The sequence below is a fragment of the Oryzias latipes genome, chromosome 18, assembly GCF_053564925.1.
Source record: "Oryzias latipes strain Hd-rR chromosome 18, Olatipes_Hd-rR_3.1".
Classification (NCBI taxonomy): domain Eukaryota; kingdom Metazoa; phylum Chordata; class Actinopteri; order Beloniformes; family Adrianichthyidae; genus Oryzias; species Oryzias latipes.
The window spans coordinates 30,464,465-30,487,500 of NC_136254.1; the positions used below are offsets into that span (position 1 = coordinate 30,464,465).

The following is a 23,036-nucleotide window of genomic DNA, read 5'->3' on the forward strand; positions in this document are numbered from 1 at the left end:
GATTGCTGCTCTTCATCCCAACTTTCCTGGTTTTTGAATCATTTGTGGTTTCTGGTTCAAGTCCAGAACCTTAACATGGACGTAGAATTCCTGCAAACCTTTGGAACTTTGCATGCTTTTAAGCCATTTCCCCGTGAAGTCAAAGACCAAATCAAAATTCCTTCCCTACCCCCTCCGGGTCCTACCTATTGCTCCTGGAGCTGTAGTGGTGTCCAAAAGGTTTTTTTGTTTTTTTTAGGGGAAGCCGCAGTGACTTAGGGCTGGCTATCCCTCTGCCGGTAAGGAGCAGAGGAGAAACACATTTCTACAGATGGATGTGCTCTGAAGCACAGACGTTTACATTTAAATGTAAGTTTTGAGTTTTGGTTTCAGCATGACTTTATAAAAACATAGTACTGGCAGCTAAACGCTAATGTCGACGACCGGTGACTATTCATCATGTCACTGAGCGGCAGTAACTTTAGAATTTAAAGATGCTAGTTTTTTTCCATATCTCTCTGTTCGGAGGGATAAATGTGGGGATAGGGAGAAGCTGTAGGAGTAGGGAAGCCATTTGAATTTGGGCAAAGTGTTTCTAACCAATCCTTTAAATTACTTGTGGTGTACCTCAGGGTTCTGTTCTTGGACCCCTTCTTTTCATTACCCGTCTCCTACCCCTCAGCAATATTTTCTGTCAATTTAATATTAATTTTCACAATTTTGCAGATGACACCCAACTGTATCTCTGACACCTCTCACCCCGCTGCAAACAATCTAACCTCCAAAGAAGAAGGTCCCAACTTTTATCATTTCCACCCACTAATTTAGTTTGTTTTTCTGGACCTGATTCTAGATGTTTACCTACTTAGGTTAAAGGACGGGGAAGTGTGAGAGGGGTGTGAGGTGTAATTTTAAAATTCAGTCATTAATTCTTGGTGTTCAGAACTTTGATTCAATTTAATTTTGATTTGATTTCCTCCACTGTTTTAGTGAACCTAGAAATGCTGACTTGCTCAATTTGTTTGTTCTTAATCATAAACGGCGCAGAAAGGTTAGAAAAACTGCTCATTTTTTGTCTAAAACCAACGAGAAAATTGAATTGTTGCACTATCTCTGAATGCTTCAGCCTTCTATAGAGGCCCTGAATTCACACTGTAGTGAACTGCACCACAGTTCACTTGCCATCAAACCCAAATGCTTGTTTTAAGGTGGAACACTTTAGTTTGACACATATTTTGTCCTCCAACCATTGACCGTCAATGAGGACTGGACCGAGTGACCAAAATGAAGTTAATTCAGTCGCCATTTTTATGGATGCCACCAAGTTGGAGCCGCTAGGCAATAATTGGTCAGAATCGGCCAGAGTAGATGTTACTAAGGAGTGAGCTTGTTGGAAGTCCACACCCCTACCACTTGAAAGGGGACTTCACAGAATCTGTCAATTGTTTTGAACATTGGACATTGTGGCCACCAGGCTCCACCTACCTTTAATGAGTCATTTTATAACACTCTGATATCATCTGCATAGCATTAAATGCTTTGGGGTTGCAGACATTCCTTCGTTTAACCCCAAAATGCCCTAAATCCGTTTCAGTGACTAAAATATTCATTGATAACCCTTTAAATACATTGGAAGTGAACTTTGACCCTGACTGAACGTGAGGGCAGATGTTGCACCTTTTATCTGCGTGTCAGGACGCATCAGTGAAGCCTTGTGGGAAATGTGTTTCACAGAACGCGCTTTGGCTTCTGCGAGCTGATCGGCCTGCTTTTTGTTTACTGTCGGAGCGCGTGGACCAGACGCGCCTGTCACTTTTAATTAATGATGGGACATTTTTGGAACAAGATAACAGTCTGAGAATCTTTTTTCAACTCTTCCTACTCTGAAATTCTGGGCTGTGCAGAGAAGTTTTTCGTGGAACTTGTGACTTGTCGTCTTTCCCTGGTTCTTGGGGGAACTTGTTGATTCCAGTTGGACGCCCGTTGAATTCCAGTTCCGGGAAATTCAGGAACAGATTTCACATGTGAATTGTTAAGATTTTATTGCTAATGTAAAACACAGAAAACCAAGTTTTCCTCATTGATTTATCTTGCTCCAAATGTGTTTGTGTTGAGTCTCAAACTAAACTTCAGGTAATTTTCCACCTCTATAAATATGTAACTATCAGCAGATCAGATGCGGCGCAGAGAACATTTGATTTGGAAAATTCCTTAGCGTGTCTCTGTGCCGGTTCTCACCACCACCAGGCCGCTCCTCTTCACATTTTTGCGGTCGGGCAGCGTTACATCACCGGACTGGTTCACCTCTGTGCACATAAAGATAGCATCTGCCGTGACTGAAACGGCATGCTGAGATCTGTGAATCAGCACTTTGTATTTTGACCACTAGAGGGAAGCAGAAGAGATACAAAAAACTAAAGTATTCTCCAAATGTTCAGTTTTGGTTCAAGTATATTTAGAAAAACATTATTATTATTATTATATATCTGAACATTTTATACAGCCATGCTGCAGACAACAGGTCACAGCGACCACTTATAAACACGCAAAAGTAAGTACGGGTGATGGAGGTAAGACGCAGGCGCATTGTGCGGACTTTTCTTTTTTTAGACCCCCCCCCCCCCCTAAAATTGTGCGGTCGACGCAAAGACCCAGTGAGTGCTGTTTAAGTGATGAGTTTGCGCTTCTTGACGATATTAGACAATCGTGGACATCCAACGGGCACCAAGGTATCACGTGAACACTCTGCGTGTGGGTTAAAAAAAATTGCTGGATCACAATAATTATTAGGAATTTTAACTGGTATAAAGAGGTATGGATGTGGCAGTATCATGCAGTGGTGTTGCTTTGTTGGCGAAAAATCAAAACCCTTTAAAAACTGTGATTTTAAGTTCAAATAACATTTTGAAAACCCCAAATAACATTGATGTTTATAGTAAAAAATCAACACTATGGTCAAGGCAATGTCATAATTGAACCATTTTTTTTATCATCTTTAACTTGGCAGGTGCTTTCTTTTTCCTGCACCCGTCTCTTTGAATAGGTGAACATTATTGTTCTGAAAACCTAAGCCTCCATTTGGACATGTCTGATCTTTTCAGACAGCTTCCATCGTGGCCTTTTTTCTTCTTCCAGTCTTGGCGAACTCAGCGTAATCCTCCCTGCTGGTGCTACTGGCTCTCCTCATCTGGTACACCACCTCTGCCGATTCATCCGAAAGGACCTGCAGAGGAACCAGGTCACCTGAGATTCAATATCATTTTAGTGGAATCAGTGAAGACATCATTGATCTAAATTCTATCCTTAAAATGAATTTTTAGGGTTTAAGTTGATGTGATTCCGTTTTAAAATTAAATAAGTCTGTTTCTATGCAGATGATATCAGAGTGTTAAAAAACTTCCAACTTTCTACCATTTTCATTTTTTTCTCACTTTTCACAATATTTTGGATCCCCACCCCTTTGATCACCTGGGATTCCACCGTGATGTCATGCCAGACTGTTGTCATGGTTTCCATCCAGTTACCATAGAAGCTTTCTTCCTTGTGGATGGGCCTCAGTTTACTGCAGCGTGGATGGAACAGCCTCCAGAGTTCAGGAGATTTTTCATGGTTTGATTAAAAAAAAGTGTTTGGACGCTGGATACGTTAAAAAAAAAGGTATACCTGACTTGTTTGAGAAGGTCTTGTTGTGTTTTAAGGTGCTTCTTTGCTTCCTTCACTCGGCCCTCCATAGTTAAACTGGCACAGAGCTGAGCGCAGTGAACACCAAGCACTGCCACGTTCAGGTCACCCAAAAGGATCCGACTTTGGACAGAGACAGAAAAAGTGAAGGTAGATGAACTGCAGGATGGCTGATGGTGGGTATTTCTTTAAGAATAACTTCATATTCTGAAGCTCTTTACCTCCTGATCGTTACAGGTCGCTGTTCGGTGACGATCCGTGTGACTTTTTGCTGATCTCTGGTCTTAAAGCTTAGCTGTATTTGGAATGGAATTGTTTTCTTCTGGAGGAAAACTGCCACACGCATAAAAAGTTGGTTTCTGCGGTCGATCTAGTGAAGTTGCAGAGTTTCTAAAAAACGCTTTTACCTTCTTTGGACTCTGGTTTGACAGCGAACTGAAAGGTGATCTCCATCCCCCTCGTTACATTTCCTATTTCTCTCACTAGTTTGTGGTTATTTTCATCCTCATAGGGAAAATATCTGCAGACGGACAAATTAAAGAGCCAGTTTTTACAGATACACATTCATAAATGCAATCAGAAATGGGACATATGAGTGAAGTTTGATGCTTTTACTGCACTTTGAACATTCATCAAACAGAAGAAGGAAAAAAGTTACGGATGTGTTTGTGCAGTCAAGACTCACACTCCATCAGGAGCTAGCAGTGTTGTCATGACTCCTGTTGCTAAAACGTTGTCTTCAGACACAGATTGGATGCTGGTTGCCACGGTTTCGATGCTGACAATGTGCACCTTTCAAACCAAGAGGACAGAATCATGTGTGAGCCACATTGTTGATTTTTGAGAACATTAAGGGTTTTAAAGTGAACCTTATGATCCAAAAAATACTGTATTTTCACTCTGGGGTGAGTCCTCACTAATTTCAAGGGGGTAGCACCACTAGTGCAACTTTTTACTGAACTCTTTCAAGCCCGTTGTATTTTGTGTGTCTCACCCGTCCTCCTGTAACATCAGCCAGGCTCCCGATGTCCACCAAGCGGCAATTTGTGTCTTTGAAAGTCATTACTGAAATAATAACTCTGAAAGGAAAAAAACAAACATCAAACCTTTTTTTTAAAAAATTTAAATCCGTCCTCGTTTGTTGCACAGTAGTTTATTTTTAATAAATAGTTAAAATTGTGTTTTAACAACTCTCACCCTTTCTTTACAGATTCTAGGGCCAACTGCTTGTAGAAATATGACGATAGCGGGGAAGAGGACTGAGAGGACGTTGGCTCCATTTCTCCCAGTCCGATGTTGGCTTTGCCGTCGGTGCACAAAATGACCTGCAAACAAGAAAATGCATTCAACTCAACTACTGAGAAATATAAATGTAAAGCTAATCAGTTACACCTAGAAACATTTGCTACTACTTAGCTTAGCATACATATAGTCAGAAATATATTTCTTAGTATAAACAGATTTAAATGAATAAAGCTGGGGTCAATTTGACCCCTGTGTCTTACTCTAAAGTTCTGAGAGCTGAAAAAGCTGGAGACCAAGAAAGCACCTGGTCCCAATTATCTTCACCCTTTCTACCTAAAGCTAGCTGCTGACTTTGTAGCTTAGCCACTAGCTAATGACAGGCACATCCCTAAGAATCTCAGATGATCTGACTGAGGTATTTAATACAGTTGGTCACGCTTTTAATTGAAATTGAAACAACCTTGCCGCTCATGCTGAGTCACTGCTTGCTCTGTAAACTACCTGTCAAGCAGACCTCAGATTTGTGGGTCTACCTCTACCGTTTCTTAGGTTGTCTAAGGGAGTGCCTCAAGGCTCCATTTTAGATCCCATTTTTTTTCTATTTATATTAATTACCCTGTCAATTATGTTCCACCCTGTCAAATGTCAAGATTCTAATGTATGCTGATGATACTGTTGTTCCTCTTCCGGAATTTTGAGTATGGAGGACAGAAAATTACTTATTTAAAAATAATTATAAAAATATTTCTATAAAATAAATTAAATGTACACATTTTCTTTCAGAGATAAAAAAATCTCATTGACTTTTCTACTAAGACCTTTCAATTGGTTTTTGTTCTGTTTTTAAGCTGCTATAAGTGACGTGTACCTGTGACCTCTTGGCTATATCGCTGAAGAGATATTAATCTCATTTGGGTATTTTATTTGGTTATATACAAATGGAATAAATGTAAAACTATTTGAAGATTGTTGATAATCTTCTGGATAGCTGCAATTATTTCTACTTAGCATAGCATCAGCATTGTCCAAAAAAAGTCATTGTTGACACTCAGAACAAACAACCAAGAAAACCTCAGTAATCTTGTTGGAAAAGTAGATAAAAAAGCAAAAAGACCAAAAGTGCCGATTAAAACTAGAAACTAATGTAGCTTTTAGTAGCAAAATAGGTTTCTCGGCCACTACGAATAAATAGTGGAACCTGATAAACGTTTACATTTATTTTAGTGAAAGCAAATTTTAGGACCTAGCAACATTGTGTTGCACAAAATAATACTTCTAGACCAACTCAAAAAAAACCATGTACCTTTGAGCCGGGATACTTGGACGCTATAGCAACTGAGGCCAACACTGCTGGACCAAGGGCTGTGGCCCCGTGTTCCCTGAACCTGAAACCACAGTTTCAGAACCACAACACAACGGAATTGGAACATTTGTTGCTTTGGTGTGTGCACACACTCGTCTCTTACTCTTTGATTGTTCGTATTAGATGGTGGTACGTCTCAGCGATGCAGTGAGGGACGCTGTAGTCCACCGCTTGTTGCCACACGTGGTCGTAGTCAACCAGCGCCCAATCCCTGAAGGTGAGGGGAGGCCGAGTCCCATCACCATATATCACCACCTGGTAAGGAACAGCAGCTTTAAGCAAAACCTACTTAAAGAAACGATTTTATCTTTAATTTCGTCTTTAACTTTGCTGGATCTTAGGTTATTTTATACTTCAGAAAACACACAAGTACTATTGTTAGAGCCATAAATAATTATTTTTTAAAGACTAATTTTATCTTGATTCTTTTTTGTCTTTATTCTTGTTGATTTCTTTTTATTATTGTAAACCACGTTGATACCATGATGTAGTTGTAAAGTACTACAGATAAACTTGTTCACTTGCTGGTACCTCATCATTAAAGGTCACCAGAGCCACTCTTCTTCGAGGCGACTGCTGCATTATGGACATTAGCGCCCCCTCCAGTGCATTCTGTATACCCTGTTAACACACAAAACAGTCGTCAAAAAGAACTACTCGTCCTGTCCACATTTGTGGAAATGTTTTTTAAAAGGATTTAAATAAATGATATCATACCTCAAGTCTGGATTTGTGAACTGGAGAACCAGTTTCTGACAGAACCTAAAAAAAAAAAGTTTAAATTCAAAGATTACAGGCTGGTAACTCCTCTTTTTTTTAATCTTTGAGTGTAACCATATCCATTTTTTTAAGGGTTTGCATTAAAGGGGTTAAAAAGGGAAGCTCTTTCAGGGTGGAACTTGTTTTTTTAACTTAATTCTTCCAAAGCTGATCCACTTTAAGACCCTGTGTACTCCTGTTGGTCCGTGGAGGTACTGGAGCCAACCCAGCTACTGTGAGGCCTACTCAAAGACAGACGGCCATATTCCCAGCTCAGTGACTGTTTACTCACAATTGACCCATTGAGCATGTTGTATAAGTGTTTACTACGACTTGTCGCCTGCAGAAAAAAAATGTACATGAACACTTTGGTTTAATGGGGTCACAGAGCGGTCCATGACTTTGATATTTCATGCGGGCCACCGATGTACAGGTTTGATCATTTTTCATCTGTATCTGTCCATAAGGGCAGTTGTGACTAAACGTACATATAGGGAGCAGATTTGGAAATGTCCTTTACAGACCTCTGTAGTCACGCTCATGCTGCCAGAAATGTCCACACAGAAAACCACCAGCGTGTCCTCCAAGTTCTGGTAGTCGTCCTCGCTCCTGTTCGGCAAGTAGAGGTTGTCGCTGCGTACGCCTGTATGTTGACCGTCCCACGCGTTGACCACACTGTCGTCGACGGTGTTTTCACACCCGCAGAACTCGCAAAGCCACACCTGAAGGAAGAGTTTCTGAGTCTCATCTGTTTTCCTGGAACCTCAGAAAGTGTAGATACTTACGCTTCTCTGTACAGAGCTCAGAGAGCACAGCGCTGCTCTACATTTCACACAAACGATTGGCTTCTCGAAAAACTCCACACTAGTTTCTGGAAAAACAACAACACATGAATTACACACGGAAAAAAAGGAAAGAAAGCAGATCTTTCTACAATAATGGGGTCTGACCTTCACTAAGGTCAACCAATCTTTCAAAATTAAAGGACACCACGTTAAAGTTGGCTTTACATCCACTCTCCACTTCCAGCCTGTCAACTGAAAAAACAAACAAACAGAAAGGTGAAAAGGATCAATGGAAACTTAAGTTTAAAGAACTCAAACAGGTGATGAAGAAGACCTACGTCTGGGTGGAACAGGAGGAGGAGGAGGGAAGGACAGATGGTCCATGGAAGCCTTGGAGGAGGGAAGAGGTGGAAGAGGAAGAGAAGTCGGTCGAGGCTTCCTAAAACGGCGAGGAGGTACTGGTGGAGGAGCTGAACCCAAACGGAGACAAAAAGTTACAGCAGTATCTGACAACTTCATCTAACCCCCCATTGAAACGAACCGAGTGGTCTACTCATCCAAAACGACGTTTTTGAGACGTCCACACTGATTCATTCTATTCATAATAGAAGCATCCTAGCAACCTGAACAGTATTCAACAATTTTAGAAATGCACGTTTCCCATTCTAGACAAACCCCCACATTTAAAGATATTTCTCTGGAAAAACGCTGCACATTTTTCAATGGAGAAAACCAATGTTTTTCATATAAATGAACCACGTTTGGATGCGACTCTTGAATTCTGAAATGTTTTTTATTGGCAATCAAACAATCTCATCCGGGTGGGTTTTGGTTTCCAAACTAAATTAAATAAAGATTGACTATCAAAAGATATAAAAAATACAACTTAAAGCTGTTGGTATTAAACGATCGGAATGAAAATTTGGATTTATTTCTCTAAAACATTGTGCAAATGTGCAGTTTTATAAAGGCTGAGGCTAAATTAGCTAACAGTACTTTACCGTAAGCGGTAGTGCAGAAATGTCCTACAATCCAAAGACGGGATTAAAATCTGTAAGGTCGCTATTTTTAAGAAAGAACTAAACGTTGCTGTTTTTGCGGTTCAGGAAATTTCCAGAACTTCTATGGAGTCAACACTAACTGCCTATTCCGTAGGAATTTCAGCTGTAATAAAATGACGACCAACTGCAAATATTAGCATATCACAAAACTAACATTACAGCTAGCTGCTAAAGTTGAGCTGATTTTTTTAAAAGCATTATGGTTTCTTCAGTGTGAGCTTTTATTGTTGAACATAATTAGTCATTGGCAAAAGACTGCTTAATTTTCTATTAAACCTGAGCTATTTTATCAGGATTTAAACTGGTGGTTAAGTACAGTTGAGGAAACTTAGCTAGAGTTATCCCTAAACAGAACTTAGCCTGAAGTGCAGAATGTAGCCAGATTTATGGCCAAGCGGAACTTAGCCACGATAACGGTTAAGCTGCATTTAGCCGCATTTAAGGCTAGCCGGAACTTCTTCACACAGACGGCTAAGCAGAACTCAGCCACAGTCATGGCTAAGCCGGACGAAGCTGTAGCTACGGCTAAGCGGACTTCGATGTAATTACAGCTAAACAGTCTTTGTAAATGTTAGCTCTGTTTTTTGGTCATCAGTTTTTTAATTTTGTAAACCAGATAGTTTGCCCATGACAATACTGGGAAACGACCTATGCAAGAAGCTCTGAATCGGCAACTTATCCAGTTTATGTAGAAAAAAACGTCTACTGAATTATTTTTGACCTCTGGCTTTAGGGGACATGGTGATGGTTTTTATGTATATTTGAACTCCGAAAACCCCTCTAAAACAACCACAACTTGTGTACACTAGCTGATCAGACGCTTTGGTCCTTACCAACTGTTTGCATTGTGATTAATCATATTAATCAACATGTCTTTGAGGTTTCTGCTACAGGAAGGAGGAAGCGGTTTGTTTGTTTCTTATTTATTACATTTTGACACAACTTTCTTTTTGGTCTCTCCTTCGCCGATCTGTCATCTACTCTTCTCCCACACAAACGCCGTTGCTCTTGCATTTGCAGGCATGTCCCCCCCCACACACAATGGCACAAACACATCTGCTGCCTCGTTGTGCCTTCCTGTTTTTGTAGGCTTCTATACTCTTGAGAATGTCATGATCAACAGGTGATGTTTGCGCATTCGTGCGAATGACGAGGAAACGTCGTTACCTTCTCCCTTTATCACATCCAGTCTGGTGTCAAGTTGAGGCTGAAGGCGTGAAATATCTGGTGGGTTGGAAAAATCACTTCATAAATGTTGTTTTTCTTTTTAAAATACACCGTACAGCAACTGAAAGGAAGATTGTGTCCCTTTGTCTTGGTAGAAGGGACTTGCCTGGTTTGTCGGGACTCCAATCGCACACCACATGGCTGCAGGCAAACTCCATCTCAAGCTCCTGAGTACAAAAAAGTGATCAACAAGATGGTTTTATTTGTCCACTCTTAATGAAAGCCGAGGAATAAATCAAATGAGGTCTAAAGGAGACAAAGGTTTGATTTTAGAGATGAAAATCTGGCAAATCAGCTGAAAGATGATCGCTCGGCTCCCTGCTAACGCTGTCAGATTTCACCTAATATCTTTATTTTGCTGTAAAGACAGCAGGCCCCACATTTCCTGTCTGAACTGCTGTAAGATTAAAGAACAACAAGAGGGCTCGGTGAGGGCCACATTTACATAAACTCTGGTCCAAACGTGCATCAGAGCTACTTGAACATTTCAAACCAAAATGACTGCGAAATTAAAAAATGTGTCGTTCAAAGGACTGCAGCAAATGAACTAAGAACTGTTAAAATAATATGCATGTATGAATCATTTTGAGTAGCAAACATGATCTTGTGGGGGGAAAAAACGATTTTGTCCGTTTAAAGTGAAGTTTAGAAAAAAGAACAACAGATTTTTTTTAAATTAGACAATAGTTGATCATTAATATCATAAATAAATACATAATAATGCTATAGATCTTCCTAATAAACCCTGTAGAAGTGGAATAAACTCGTATGAAGGTGGGTTGTAGGAAATGTTCAAAGGAACCTTTAATCTCTCTCTTTTTTTCCCCTCTCCTGTCATCACAGACATGCTTGAGAAACAAATTGTTTTCATGTTATCTTAAGTTTTCACTCTAAATGAAACTTTGAACATTTGAAAAATCTTTTCAGTGAGGAAAGCAGTTTTCTATCAGCATAGAAGATTTTTTCTGCAATGTTAAATGAGCAATTTTAACAATTTAACAAAAATTATTAATAATTTAACAAAAATCTCGTCTTAAGTAATTAATGCTACCATAAATATAAAACTGCAATGTCATTTTTAGAAATAAACAGTGTTATAAATACATTAACAATCTATTGCAATTAATCATCTATTGTAGAATTAATGTATAATCAGTTTGGGTAGTCGTGTTTCGTGTTGTAAAGTGTGCGTTTTTAAACATTCTAATTTTTTTTTTTGTTCTTCTTGACTTGCCATACTTCGTCCTCATCTCACCTTTTTTTAATCATTTTTCTAAATGTATAGGTAGTTTGGTCTATAAGGGTTAAGAAAAGAAGAGCGGTATGTATCATTTTTTGCATCTGTACTTCTGGCTCGTCACACGTTTATCAACATTTATGTTTAGGTTTCTGTAAGCTAATAAAAGAAGATAAACCTGTTAGCATCATAAGCTAAGAATTTATGTCTTTATGCTACATAAGGAATGTGTAAAGATACCCCGCAATAGGTAAACTCCGCCAAGAATTACAGATGTTTTAAGGCTCTTTTGTGCTTTTTTGCTTCCCTGTTACAGCAGGGGTTTATGAATCCTCTGACACACAAGGTGTATATTTGAATAAACCCCTTTTGTGATTTAGACTAAACTTTTTTTATATTAATTATATTTGTAACGTTTTTTTTTTTGTTGGACCGGACGGAAAAGATCTACATTTTAGACAAAAAACTATTTGGTTTCATCAATAAGACGAGCCTGATGAGTGTTGGTTGGATATTTGACCTTCTGCAGAGCCAACGCCGTTGTCTCTGCTTTGTCATTTGGAAACTTCTGAAGACATTTTAAAGTCCTAGTCTGTCTGATCGCCTCACAGCATTTAGAAACTTTGGACTGAACTGTTCCTCCTATGATATGAAGCAGGAAACAGAAAAAAAACACATGCGGTAAATCTTTGATATGTCAAAAACAAATGAGTAAAATAAAATTCTAAACAAGCAGAGAAGAACACACGTTTTTTTCTCAAACAACTTCCTGACTAAACGAAAAACATCTTGACTATTTTCTTAGAATAACTTGCTCTCTTTCAAAGGTTAATTTCAGATAAAACAGAGGTTACCTTTGCTGCGCTGTCAAGAAAACTGAAAGCAAGCGTTGGCAGCTCTGTCATATTGGTGAGTGTGGGCGTGTTCAAAGGGACAGGAAGTTGGTTGCTAAGAGATAAAAATTAAAAAAAACTAATCTCAAAAGCATTTATGCCAAAAGTGAATTGAGATTCTAAGATAAAAGTGTGTATTTTTTCTTGTTCTCCTAAAGCACCCGGTGTTTGTTATGAGGTCTGTTTTTACTTTACAGTTAAGAAAAACCACACACACTTTCACAGCTCGCTGCCTTTCATTGGTTGATCAACCAAGTGCGTAATATCACAATCAATCCAAGAAAATGCAACTTTATCAGTTAAATTCCATAAAAAGTCAACTTACAGTTTAGGTTTTTATCCTTCAAGGGGGGCGAAAGGTTGTCAATCAGCCCAGCTGCAGCTTTCTAGGTCACTTCCTCACAGATTGAGCTCACACCGCCGGTATCTTTGAGCTTATTAAGATGCTAACCAGCCAGACTTCAACCTCATATGTTCGCCTAAAACGTGTCTTCAAGCCAACACTGACCAAACTACACATTTGTTCATGCTGACGGGTTCTTCTTGTAAATGTTCCTCCTCCTCAGAGCAAAGTAAAAGCACCACTGCAGTGCATTATGGGTCATTTCTACTTGAAACAGCCTTTATTTGGCAACGGGAAGCTCTGATAGAAAACTGTTGGAGTATCACAAACAAATAATAAATCTGTTGTATAGAGTGGTTTTACTAGAATCCTTAACCCTTGTGCTATCTTAGATGACCCCACCCTTACATTGACGTGTTCTCCCTACCATGACAAAGGTGGATAAAGGTGGAAAGATTTCATGTAATCCATGGACACCTGTGAAGATCACAAATCATTGAAGAAAAAGGTTCAGAGCACTATCTAGTGGGTCTAGATGACCCAACTCCCAACGTTAAAGTGCCTAGGATAGCACAAGGGTTAAAGCCACAGAACGTCCAAGTTTATGCCTCAGTTTCAAAAGTAAATGTGTTGTTTCACTAAAAACTAATAGATGTGAAACCCCGCCCCCCCTGATTAGAGCTGCATGGGATTAAAACACTATTTTCAAAATAGTGGCTTTAAAAAAAAAGTTTTTATGTTCCCTTACACATGATAAGTCATTCATGAACATGGAGATGAGCGATATTTGGATTTACAGCAGATACCTTCACATTTCTGTCTGTGTGTGTCTCATTACATTGGAAGACACGGTGGATGTTTAGAGATGGGATTTATTTCTTTTAAAAATCTCTACAAAAGCATCGGTAATCTCGTCTCCATGTCTGCGTTTGTTCACATCCCGGTACGCTCTCCGTCCTGCAGCAAACGCCGCTTTCCGCCGCCACTTCCGTGTCTCTGTGACCCACATGAATTCAAGAGGGGAAAAATAAAAACAAGAATCAAACTAGGGGAACTATTTGTTGAAGTCTTGTTAAAAATATAAAAAATTATTATTCATTATTTCGTGGGAACGAAGTAATTATTTTCTTTACCCATATCAGATGACGGGCTCCGTAAATTTTGTCTCCATAGCAACCATTTTATTTTTTGTTGGCCTGGGGGTGATGAACAGATCTATGTCGTTTATAGAAGAATTCACAAAAGTAAAATTTTGGATTTCCTTGGCAACGGAGGTTTTTGTTAACCACGCCCACATTCCTCATGTGTTTATGTCGTTTTGTTCAGCTTGAGCCGGAGATTCATGCATCAAATTTGATACAAAAATGCATGTACGTCCAGTGACCATCCCATAATAATGTAAAAACTGCCCTTGGATCTCCCAACATGCGTGTTTTGTTTTTTTTGGTTAGTGGATTCTGAATCCCCCCCCCATAGAACCTCATAAGTGATTTTGGGTCCATTCCCTTTTGGATGTTTCTTCCCGCTGTGATGTCATCGTTTTTGGTGTCGTTCACTCAGCCCAAAACTCGTCTTCGCTGTAGGTGTGTGTGAATTTTAGTGGGGGGTAAAATTTTCACTCAAAGACAGAATCTCTAAAGTGCTTGATTTTTATTACAGTTACTCAGATCAAAAACAGCCGTACAGAAATCCAAACGTGACGTTTATTCTTAATCTGTTGGAGTTCTGGTCCGCTCCGGCTGCTTCCTGGGGTTTGGGACCACAGAACCTTCTGGAATCAACGTTGGCGTTTCTTATGTTGCCATGGAAACTCCCGTGCATCTCCTGCCTCACTTCTCCTCCTCCAGAGTTTCCAGGACCGCTCTGAGGATGGCAGTCACGGCCACAGCGCCGGGATCCGGCAGGGTCACGCGATCGGCGGCGATGTAGCTGGCTCTCCCCGCTCTGGCGGTCATGTGGCGGGTTGCCTCGGCCCCCAACGACGCTTTCTGTGGAGTCGGGGAAACGTCAGAGGCGGAGCTGATGGCGAGACGCCGCGGAAACGTCAGCGTACCTGAACAGCGGACCGCAGTACCGCCTTCTGCCCACCAGGTGAAGCGGTGGTCAGCTTCATCAGCTCTTCCGCCACGGGACAAAGAGCGTCCAACTGCAGGAGTAAAAACAAGACGATGACGACTGAAACAGGAAGTGACATCAAGGCGTTTTCCTCCTCACCATTGTTCGGTCTCCAGGATCAGCGCCTCCATACCTGAAACACCAACGTCACATTCAGGCCTTAAAGAATTATTTTTGAAATATTTTTAGATTACTTTCCTTCCTAAAAACACTTTTATTGATATTGTTTTTAAATTTGGAAAAAAATCCTCTAATAAAACACATTTTTTTCTCTTTAGAGAGCTGAAAAATTAAACTGACAACAGGCAGGTTGACCTTTGAACTCTGACAGTTTGTTTTCCGGTCTGATCTGATCAACTGATCTGCTGAACAGAAGAACCGGGTTTCTGGCCAAACCAAACGGTGCCGTTCACCTCCTCATGGCCTGCGTCCCAGCATGCACTGCCCGAGCCCAGGCAGCGGCGTCGCTCTGGCCCTGGGTCACGTGACCCGCGGCGGCGGTCAGGAACAGGCTGTAGAGCTGCAAACGCACAGAGGATGAGCGGGAACAGAGACGCCGACTTCAACCTTGAACTGGCACGCACCGCTCCTGAAGACCCGCCCATCTTCTCCTCGACCAATCCGGAGAGGACGGAGAGCAGTCGCCCGGGGCAACCTGGAACCACGTGACCCTGCAGCCACTCCTGAGCGGCTGCGGGACCGGGATGGAACAGACCGTCAGCAGGTTCTGGTGTCTGCCGGCTGCGGGGCGGGTGGGCTCTCACCTCGGGCGGCCTGAGCGTGGGTGGTCCCGCAGTCGCCGTCCCCTGAAGCGCGGTCCAGAGAGTTCAGTTCCTCCTGCTTCTCCAGGAGGGCGGAGCAAACCTTTTCCAGCGCACGCCGCATCAGCGGACTCAGAGGACCTGAAGGGAACCACGAGGAAACATCAAAGGTCTTCAGTTCTAAAGAAGCAAACTTCTTCTGGTTGAAGGAAGAATCTGGATTCTTTCTTTAGATTTTTCTAAAGTGGTTTCAAATTTTTTCCATGCTAAAAAAAAGAACAAAAAAAAAGAAGAAGAGATCCACTGGTTGCCATGGAGACCCACCTTCCACCTGTGTGTCATCCTGCGGCCGCGTCTGCATCACCGGAGGCTCCGTGATGTAGCCACGCCCACTCACACACGCACTGCTGAGGTTTGGCCAGGCGGGGGCGCTGGTGTCTGCATCTAGATGGGACAGAGTCAAAGATTTTAAAAAATTAAAGCTTTGTAAAAATCAAAACATGGTCTAAAAACCAAACTCTGTTCTTTATGGGTTGAATTTAATAAAAAAAAAAAAAAAATCAGGTGTTTGAAATTTTTTCGTTGGTTTTATACCGTAGATTTTTTTGCAGTTCTAAAAGAATTAGGAGTGAAATAAAGACCGAAACTAAAACTAAAATAAATAAATAAATAAAAATAAGACAAATCTAAGACAAAAATCTACAACAAAAAAATATTCAAAATTGAATTTATAAAAGAAAGTGTAAAAAAAACAATCCTAATAAAAAATCTAGTAAATAAGAGTTTTTTTTTCCATTTTTAAATTTTATTTTTTTAGCTCTAAAAAATTACTTTGAAAAACAAAAGAAATAATTGTAGTGCCATATATTAAACCGTTTTTTCATGTGTTTTTCATGTCTTTTTCCTGTCTTTGAACCCACCAAACAGCCGCAGCAGCTCGCCGTCGGCCCTCATCAGACTCAGAGACACCCCCGCCATCTCCAGTGATGTCATAAAGGACCCGGACATCGCCCGGGCGACCAGCACTCCGCGGCTCTCTGTCAAACACGGAGCGTCACCAGACCCGCCGGAGGAAAAAACCACCACACCACCTTTGCTGGTCTGCTGGCTCACCAAGGCAGCCGATGGCGGCCCGAGTCACCACCGCCATCTCCAGGCAGGACAGCGCCCCCAGGTTGTTCACGCACAGAACCACAGAGTCGCCTGTTGAGGAGACACTCGGGTCAGACGCGTAACCAAAGCCTGAACGCGGCTGCCCGGCCACACCCCACCTGCTTTCAGCGGCAGGTGGGACTGGCTGTTGGGGTTGGTCATGTGATCCAGCATGGTCTCCACCACCTGGTCTGCAGACGCCACCTGTGACACAGAACCGTCAGAGTCTGCGGGTTCGAACCCCGACCACGTTAGAGGGAGAAATAACCGGATTGTCATTTTGTTCAGTTAATTCAAAAACAGTAAACATTGTAGACGTAAAAGAAAAATGGATGATTTTAAGAACTCTCCTGATCACGTATCGCTACACGAGTTTTCACGACCGTTTTTCACGCTGTACGTAAAAAAACTCTCGGCCGCTGAACCCAAACTAAGTCTTTAAAATACCGTACAGCTGGCTTCACGCCGCCGACTCGTGTTCACGCGCCCACTTTTGAAGGAAAACCCGCGTAAACATGGCTTCCGCGTCCAGAACGCTCACGCTCAGACGCCGCTACGCACGTGCGTCAGTCCGGTCGTGGCTCTGTGGACAGAAGTTCAACCGGCTGATAACAACACTGAACGGTACCGGTGTGTCGGTACCGGATCAGAACCGGGCCGTGACAGAAAAAGCCTGGAGCCGCTTCAGCTGTTCACACCAAAGCCTCTTCCAGCCGCGTGTAGCAAACAACAACAACACAAAAGAAGAAGAAACCCCGTTTGTTTAGTGTGAAAGGAACCTTAAATTGGGAACCGCAAGTGACGAGGAAGAAAAACCAAATTAAAAAAAGTTTAAAATATAAAACAGCAGCTGTTCCTAATGAGCAATAGTTTCATCTTGTAACAGTTTTAGGTTTAGAGCTTTTTTATATTCAAGTTTCTTATTTTTCTTAGAATTTAGATTTTCTTTTTCAAATTTATATATTTTTTTAAGTTTTTAAAATGTCTTTCAAATTTACAATGAACTAAAAAAACCTGTCTAATAAAAAATTACATATTTTTTTTCAAATTTACAATCTGGGTTTTCCCTTTCCTTCCGCCCAAATCTTCCCAACATTTACTGCTTTTTAGAAAACGGAACAAATGAAACTTCATCCAGCGGTAAAATCCTCCTCAGCTACAGTAAAAACAAACCTGGGAGAAATCTGATGTTCTATCAACAGATGGATCTCACCTTTGACCTCTTGATCCCTGGCTCACCGTGGATTCCTGATTGATGGAAAACAGAAAAAGTGATGGGGAGTGGAAGGTCCCATCTTGTCATGAATGGGGTGGGAACCGTTTGGAGATTCGATATCCGGCGCCGAATTGGTACTTTTAAAACGATGCTCGAATGAAACGGTGCTTCAAAACTGAAAAACGCCTGAATGCGTCTACGACGCTTCGTTCCCTTCTTTCTGACAGTGCTGCACACACGCTGTCGCCATGACGACGGGGTTTTTTTTTTGGGGGGGGGGGGGGGGGGGAGCATTGAACAGGTCCCTCTGACCCAACAGGTCACTGAATTCGGTACCAGAAATCTTTTGCTGTGAAATACAGACAAACGTTTTTCCATTTTGACTGAAGCTCCACCCACACTGATGGCCCCACCCATTCTTATATAAATGGGTGGGGCCAATCACTGGAAATACAAAATGATTGACACCACAATCTGGGTTTTTTTACTCAGTACCTGGAATCCAGTACAGGTCGGTACTGGTACCAACTTGGCACAGAGTTTCGGCACCATCCCCACTCATGACTGAGCCTTTAGTACACCTCTCTGGCTGCACATCAGTCTAGTTACAGACATTGTTACTAAAATGGAGTGTTTTTTCGGACTCGGTTGCGTTGGAGCTTCCTGGACTCTCACCCAATCCCAGCTCCATGTCTCCAGGCGGAAGCTGGAAGGAAGGCAGGCAGCCGGGAACGCTGCAGGGGGACAGGCTCACCCCCAAAGTGCCTGAAATGCAGGAATCAAGCCTGACGTGTCGGGAAAAACCTCAGAGATCACAGGTTAGAGTCCGAAGAACAACTCACCGATGCCTTTCAGAGCCTCCCTCACTCTGGAAACGATGTGCTCCAATGAGCATCCTTCTTCTGCCAAAGCGCCAGCCAGCTGACACCAGAGGCGAGACACCTTTGATCGCAGTGAAGGCGTAACGGTGACGGCGGCGGCCGTCTCACTGTACCTTATGTATGAAGACGGTTCCACAGAGGCCCCGCCTGCCCGCTTTGCTGGGCAGATCGAAGGCGCAGTCGTCGGCTACGATCACCATGTCCACGGCCACGCCCTGGTTGCGCGCCTGCTCCGCCGCCAGGCCGAAGTTGAGACGGTCGCCAGTGTAGTTCTTCACGACGAGGAGGACTCCAGATGCTCCTGGGAAAGAGGGGAGGTCCTGAAACGGTCACCGTGGCAACCTCTATGCGTCGTTTTGGCGGGGGTTACCTGCGTTGTGCATACACAGAATGGCCGCCAGGATGCTAGCAGGAGGCGGCGACGCAAACACGGCCCCCGCCACCGCCGCAGACAGCATTCCGGCGCCGATGTAACCTGAAGGGCCAGAGACAGGAGCTCAGCTGCCACCCATTCGGTCGCAAGGATGCGAACGCCGTGAAGGGTCTACCTCCGTGTGCGGGTTCGTGCCCCGACCCCCCTCCAGACACCAGGGCCACCTTCCCCCTCAGGCTCTGGAGGTCAGAGCGGACCACCACCCTGTGGCCCTTTAACAGGGACTGGCCCCCGGAGGCCCTGACCAGGCCGCAGAGAGCTTCATCCACACAGCTCTCCACTGAGTTGATCAGCTTCTTCTGCGGCTAAAAGAGGCAGGGAACACATTTATGATCAATAATGCTACTTCACCTTATTCTGTTTAATATAGAGTGACTTTATAATCTGTGGAATCACTAAAACCCACAAAGATTGACGTGGAGTTATTTGTTTCTAAAATGACGGAAGATTCACTTATGTCTATTGGGAGAAGAAAAGTTTAAAATTCTTGACAAAAATGGCTTAAATGCTAATCTCTACTCAATAGCAAAGATCAGACTAATCTTTGTAAACGATATTTTATGATACCGTTTAGGTAAATAACGTGAAATGTCCCTAAAACCCGTGAAAAAGGCTCTTAGCTAGACCTCGTTATCACTGCTCGGACTCTGAACCCTGAAGTGGGCGCGCGGCACTGCTAGCTTAACAGGGCTTTTAATACAACTTTATAATTTAAATAATCAATAAATGGGCGCATAGCTGATTGGAAGTTTTTGAAGATCAATAAAAAACACATGTTGTACCTCCATTGAAACTTTGGTTTGTCTCGTCCAGCGTCACAACAGCAACACGCCGATGCGCTAAGTTAGCTCTGGTTACGGCTAAACCGGAAGTGAGGTAAATTTATTACAAAATAAAACAGAAAAACCGGATGTTAGGTCTGTTTGTAACCAAATCAATCTTATAAGAATAAAAGTTGAAAGAAATGTTAAAACCTATTAAGTCCTTTAAAACCAGTTACTATTATTTTTTTAAAGGAAATGAGCCCTATTTCGATTTTTCTATGGGCTGATTTTTTACTTAAATAACCGAAGACACAAATAAGGTGTTGTAAGTAAAACATTAGAGATTATTTAGTAAAATGAATATCTCCCGTATTTCAAAATAATTTTGTAGTTCATAGGTAGACATCACTTTAAATTTATTAAAAACGTTTGGTGGCATTTAAAAATGTCGTTTTGATGCATTTACTTTATGTATTAATAAATGTGAGGTCATGTCAAATTTTATTTAGATATCTATTTATAGGAAAGTCTAGGGGCAATTCAATAGCTGAATTGAAAATTGCATTGTCATCTGTTGAAAATGTATAAGTTAAAAATTGTAAAGGTTTAAGTGAAGGTGTTGGTTTGATTACATAACCTGGAACAATTATTGAAATTAACCGCCTTTACAGTTTGCTTATTTGAAGTCACTTATTTGTTGTCAAATTAAATTAATAAACGTTAAATATGTCCTTAGTTACGAATACTGACTTTGTAAAAAGTTTTATTGGACAAAATGGCAAAAACTAAGGAAATCGCCGCTCACCTGGCCTACTCCGTAACAAAATCGAGCGAACTTTGTAGTTCCCTGCTGTGTGACGTAAGACGCGCAGCCCTCGCGCTCGGCTCAGATCGGCGCAGCTCTGAACTGTCCGGATCAACATGCAGGATGGCGAGTGTGGAGATAGCCGCCGAACACGAACGGATTCTGCGGGAAATTGAGAGCACAGACACGAACTGCATCGGACCGACCCTCCGGTGAGTCACCGCCTCGCCGTCCGCCGCTGGAAGGGAACCGACCCCGCGGTGTCGCTATGCGGGGGGAAGTTCGGCTAGCTCCAAAACTTTAATGTACATGCTTCCATTATCGGACAGCTATCCGGCTAACTTTAGCAAACACCAAAGCTAGCTAATTAAATCCCTCCAAACCGGCACCTAAACCTTTACAGGACCTTCCGACTGACTAATTGGACTCATGTTTTTAAACTGACACTTTTATTTAATTTTTGTTTTTAAACTCTAACGAAGTTATCTACAGGTATTCGAGCCGTTTTTGATCACTTAGCTGATTAAGCTAACTAATTTACATTTTTCCTCACTGTGTTTTCGGGGACCTCTCAATGGAGAACTGCTAGCCGAATAAAAACTACTTCCCGTTTTTTTTTTCTTGGCTCCAGAGTTAGTCATTGTACAAATGTGCTTTTATTTTAGAAAAGTTTATGTGGTCTTCTTAACGCAGGCTGTTGGCTTTGGTTGTGGTATCAGGGAGTGTCAAGTGCAGCAGCTTGACAAACCCTGACTGTGTCTGCCTGCTCTGCTGCATGACTGATATGTCAGACAGTCCTCTGTTATCTGTCCAGACTCCCACAGAGAAGACTCTCTCGTTCTGGATCATGTTGGATCTTTTAGGTCACAAATTCAGCGTCACAGTGGCATTCCTTCACCCTCATCTGAATCTGCTTCGGCTCTTTCTGTTTTTTTACACTTAACCAAAAGAAAGCCACATTCAACATTTGATCCGATTGCAGGACGAAATTTAGCTAATGTTGTAAAACTTCACATTTTTAAAAATGTTGTTTTTTTGTAAAGAATTTTGTTTGTTTTGGTAAAATGTTGGGCATCACCTGATCATAATACTACCACCACAGAAAGTGAATAGGTATGATAATAGGGAGATCTTTCTTTTCAATTTGACATGTTTGCATTGTTTTTAGAACTTTGTGCGTTCCAGGTCGTACCTATATTCTTGTTCGTAGATGTGTTCTTGGTTGTATGTGTGTTTCAGGTCGTACGTGTGTTCTTGTTCATACGTACGTTAATGTTCATGTATGTGGTCTTGGTTTTATGTGTGTTCCCATTCATACGTGGGTTCTTGTTCACATGTGCGTTCTTGCTGGTGTATGTGATCTTGGTTGTATGTGCGTTGTTGGTCGTCCGTTTGTTTTTGTTCTTGTGTTCTTAGAAGCGGTATTGGGTGTATATGTGTTCTTGTTCGTAGATGTCGTCTTGACTGTATATGTGTTCTTATGCATTCCTGTTCATGTGTGCATTCGTGTTGGTGTATGTGGTCTTGGCTGTACATGCGTTCTTATATATATGTTGTTCTCGTTCATGCGTGCATTCTTGATTGCAGCTGCGATCTTGGTTGTATGTGCGTTGTCGGTAGTACTTGTGTGTTCTCGGTCACATGTATGTTCTTGCTGTGAGCAGCATGATAGGTTTGTGCCTGTAAAATCAGATGCAAAGGTTTCTGTTTACCGACGGCGTCTCGGCGCTCTTGGCTGGCAGTGTTTGCGGCGATTGTCCGCAGAGGAAATGGGCAGTGAATGAAGAGGGGAAATGCAGCTGAGGAACAAGGCTATTCATGGCTTATCAAAGGTGTGTGTGTGTTTTTCTCCCCTTCCTCTGTGTGGAGTGTTTTCTGCTCATCCTGAGTCCCTCCAGCCGGACCCTTGGATTTTTATTTTTGTGTTAAATAGACTTTAAAACACCAAATTAATGCAGATGTGGCACTGATCTGATGGCCTTTGAATAGCTGTCATCAGTTCGGGTTGGCGGTCCATTTAGGCCATCCGGAGAGGCCGTGTGGGCCGATCCAATCTGACGGGGTTGTGCGACACCTCTGGGTGCCACATTCCTCTCCTGGGAATCGGTGTGTGGCGTTCCAGGCCTGACAGCAGTGTTTCTTAGTCATCTGCTCACACTCTGCTGTGGTTTTCATCTTTTCCAGCATCTCCTTCCTGTTCCACTCTCAGCTTTTCCACTCTTCCTCATAGGACCGGTTTTCCTCGCCATCCGCACCGTCACTGGCTAAATTTAGTCGGGAGTGAAGCACGAGAGAGTTTCAGAGGCAAACGCAGCTTTCACAGCTGAGTCGCTCCT

At 42.1% G+C, this 23,036-nt stretch overlaps 3 protein-coding genes and 1 long non-coding RNA gene across 9 annotated transcripts in view; 2 read left to right on the forward strand and 2 right to left on the reverse strand.

Annotated features, from left to right (window-relative positions):
* Window positions 1-2,759: 2,759 nt before the first annotated feature.
* On the reverse strand, window positions 2,760-12,810 carry si:dkey-9k7.3 (circularly permutated Ras protein 1). 3 transcript variants are annotated; one of them, XM_011492671.4, is made up of 20 exons: window positions 12,556-12,810; window positions 12,192-12,285; window positions 10,207-10,267; window positions 10,041-10,097; window positions 8,151-8,282; window positions 7,978-8,064; window positions 7,813-7,898; window positions 7,552-7,749; window positions 6,986-7,030; window positions 6,800-6,889; window positions 6,372-6,523; window positions 6,209-6,290; window positions 4,858-4,985; window positions 4,655-4,739; window positions 4,346-4,452; window positions 4,068-4,180; window positions 3,882-3,993; window positions 3,643-3,783; window positions 3,448-3,541; window positions 2,760-3,202 (listed from the first exon to the last, which is right to left on the reverse strand). In XM_011492671.4, exons 2-20 carry the CDS (start codon window positions 12,240-12,242, stop codon window positions 3,077-3,079), a joined length of 1,947 nt encoding a protein of 648 aa, XP_011490973.2. In that variant the 5' UTR covers window positions 12,243-12,285; window positions 12,556-12,810; the 3' UTR covers window positions 2,760-3,076. The 3 variants fall into 3 exon arrangements, with proteins under 3 accessions (XP_011490973.2, XP_078792526.1, XP_011490972.2); XM_078936400.1 differs by having other exon boundaries at window positions 2,898-3,202; window positions 3,448-3,562; XM_011492670.4 differs by lacking the exon at window positions 12,192-12,285 and having other exon boundaries at window positions 2,898-3,202; window positions 3,448-3,562; window positions 12,556-12,692.
* LOC110013510 (uncharacterized) lies at window positions 3,708-11,712 on the forward strand. The gene is made up of 5 exons (XR_002288652.3): window positions 3,708-3,836; window positions 4,871-5,032; window positions 6,392-6,526; window positions 9,997-10,100; window positions 10,196-11,712. It is a non-coding gene; the product is annotated as an uncharacterized LOC110013510 (long non-coding RNA).
* A 1,391-nt stretch (window positions 12,811-14,201) lies between the features above and the next one.
* On the reverse strand, window positions 14,202-20,030 carry tkfc (triokinase/FMN cyclase). 2 transcript variants are annotated; one of them, XR_013651116.1, is made up of 17 exons: window positions 19,914-20,030; window positions 19,247-19,436; window positions 19,069-19,173; window positions 18,812-18,999; window positions 18,660-18,738; window positions 18,493-18,582; window positions 17,815-17,849; window positions 16,721-16,805; window positions 16,563-16,652; window positions 16,370-16,486; window positions 15,774-15,893; window positions 15,453-15,590; window positions 15,273-15,379; window positions 15,004-15,208; window positions 14,788-14,821; window positions 14,627-14,719; window positions 14,202-14,561 (listed from the first exon to the last, which is right to left on the reverse strand). XR_013651116.1 is itself a non-coding variant. In XM_004084444.5 (17 exons), exons 1-17 carry the CDS (start codon window positions 19,917-19,919, stop codon window positions 14,403-14,405), a joined length of 1,743 nt encoding a protein of 580 aa, XP_004084492.1. In that variant the 5' UTR covers window positions 19,920-20,030; the 3' UTR covers window positions 14,202-14,402. The 2 variants fall into 2 exon arrangements, 1 of the variants encoding a protein (XP_004084492.1); XM_004084444.5 differs by having other exon boundaries at window positions 15,102-15,208.
* Window positions 20,031-20,729: 699 nt separating this feature from the next.
* Window positions 20,730-23,036, forward strand: part of exoc6b (exocyst complex component 6B) — a 107,121-nt gene continuing 104,814 nt past the window's right edge. The window contains exon 1 of one of the 3 annotated variants that reach the window (XR_013651115.1): window positions 20,730-20,912. Coding sequence is in view for 2 of the 3 variants with exons in the window: in XM_023948957.2 (XP_023804725.1) it covers window positions 20,824-20,912 (89 nt within the window). In the remaining variant the exon portion in view is untranslated. The remainder of the gene's footprint in view (window positions 20,913-23,036) is intronic. The other 2 variants (XM_023948957.2, XM_023948959.2) reach the window with 2 other exon arrangements.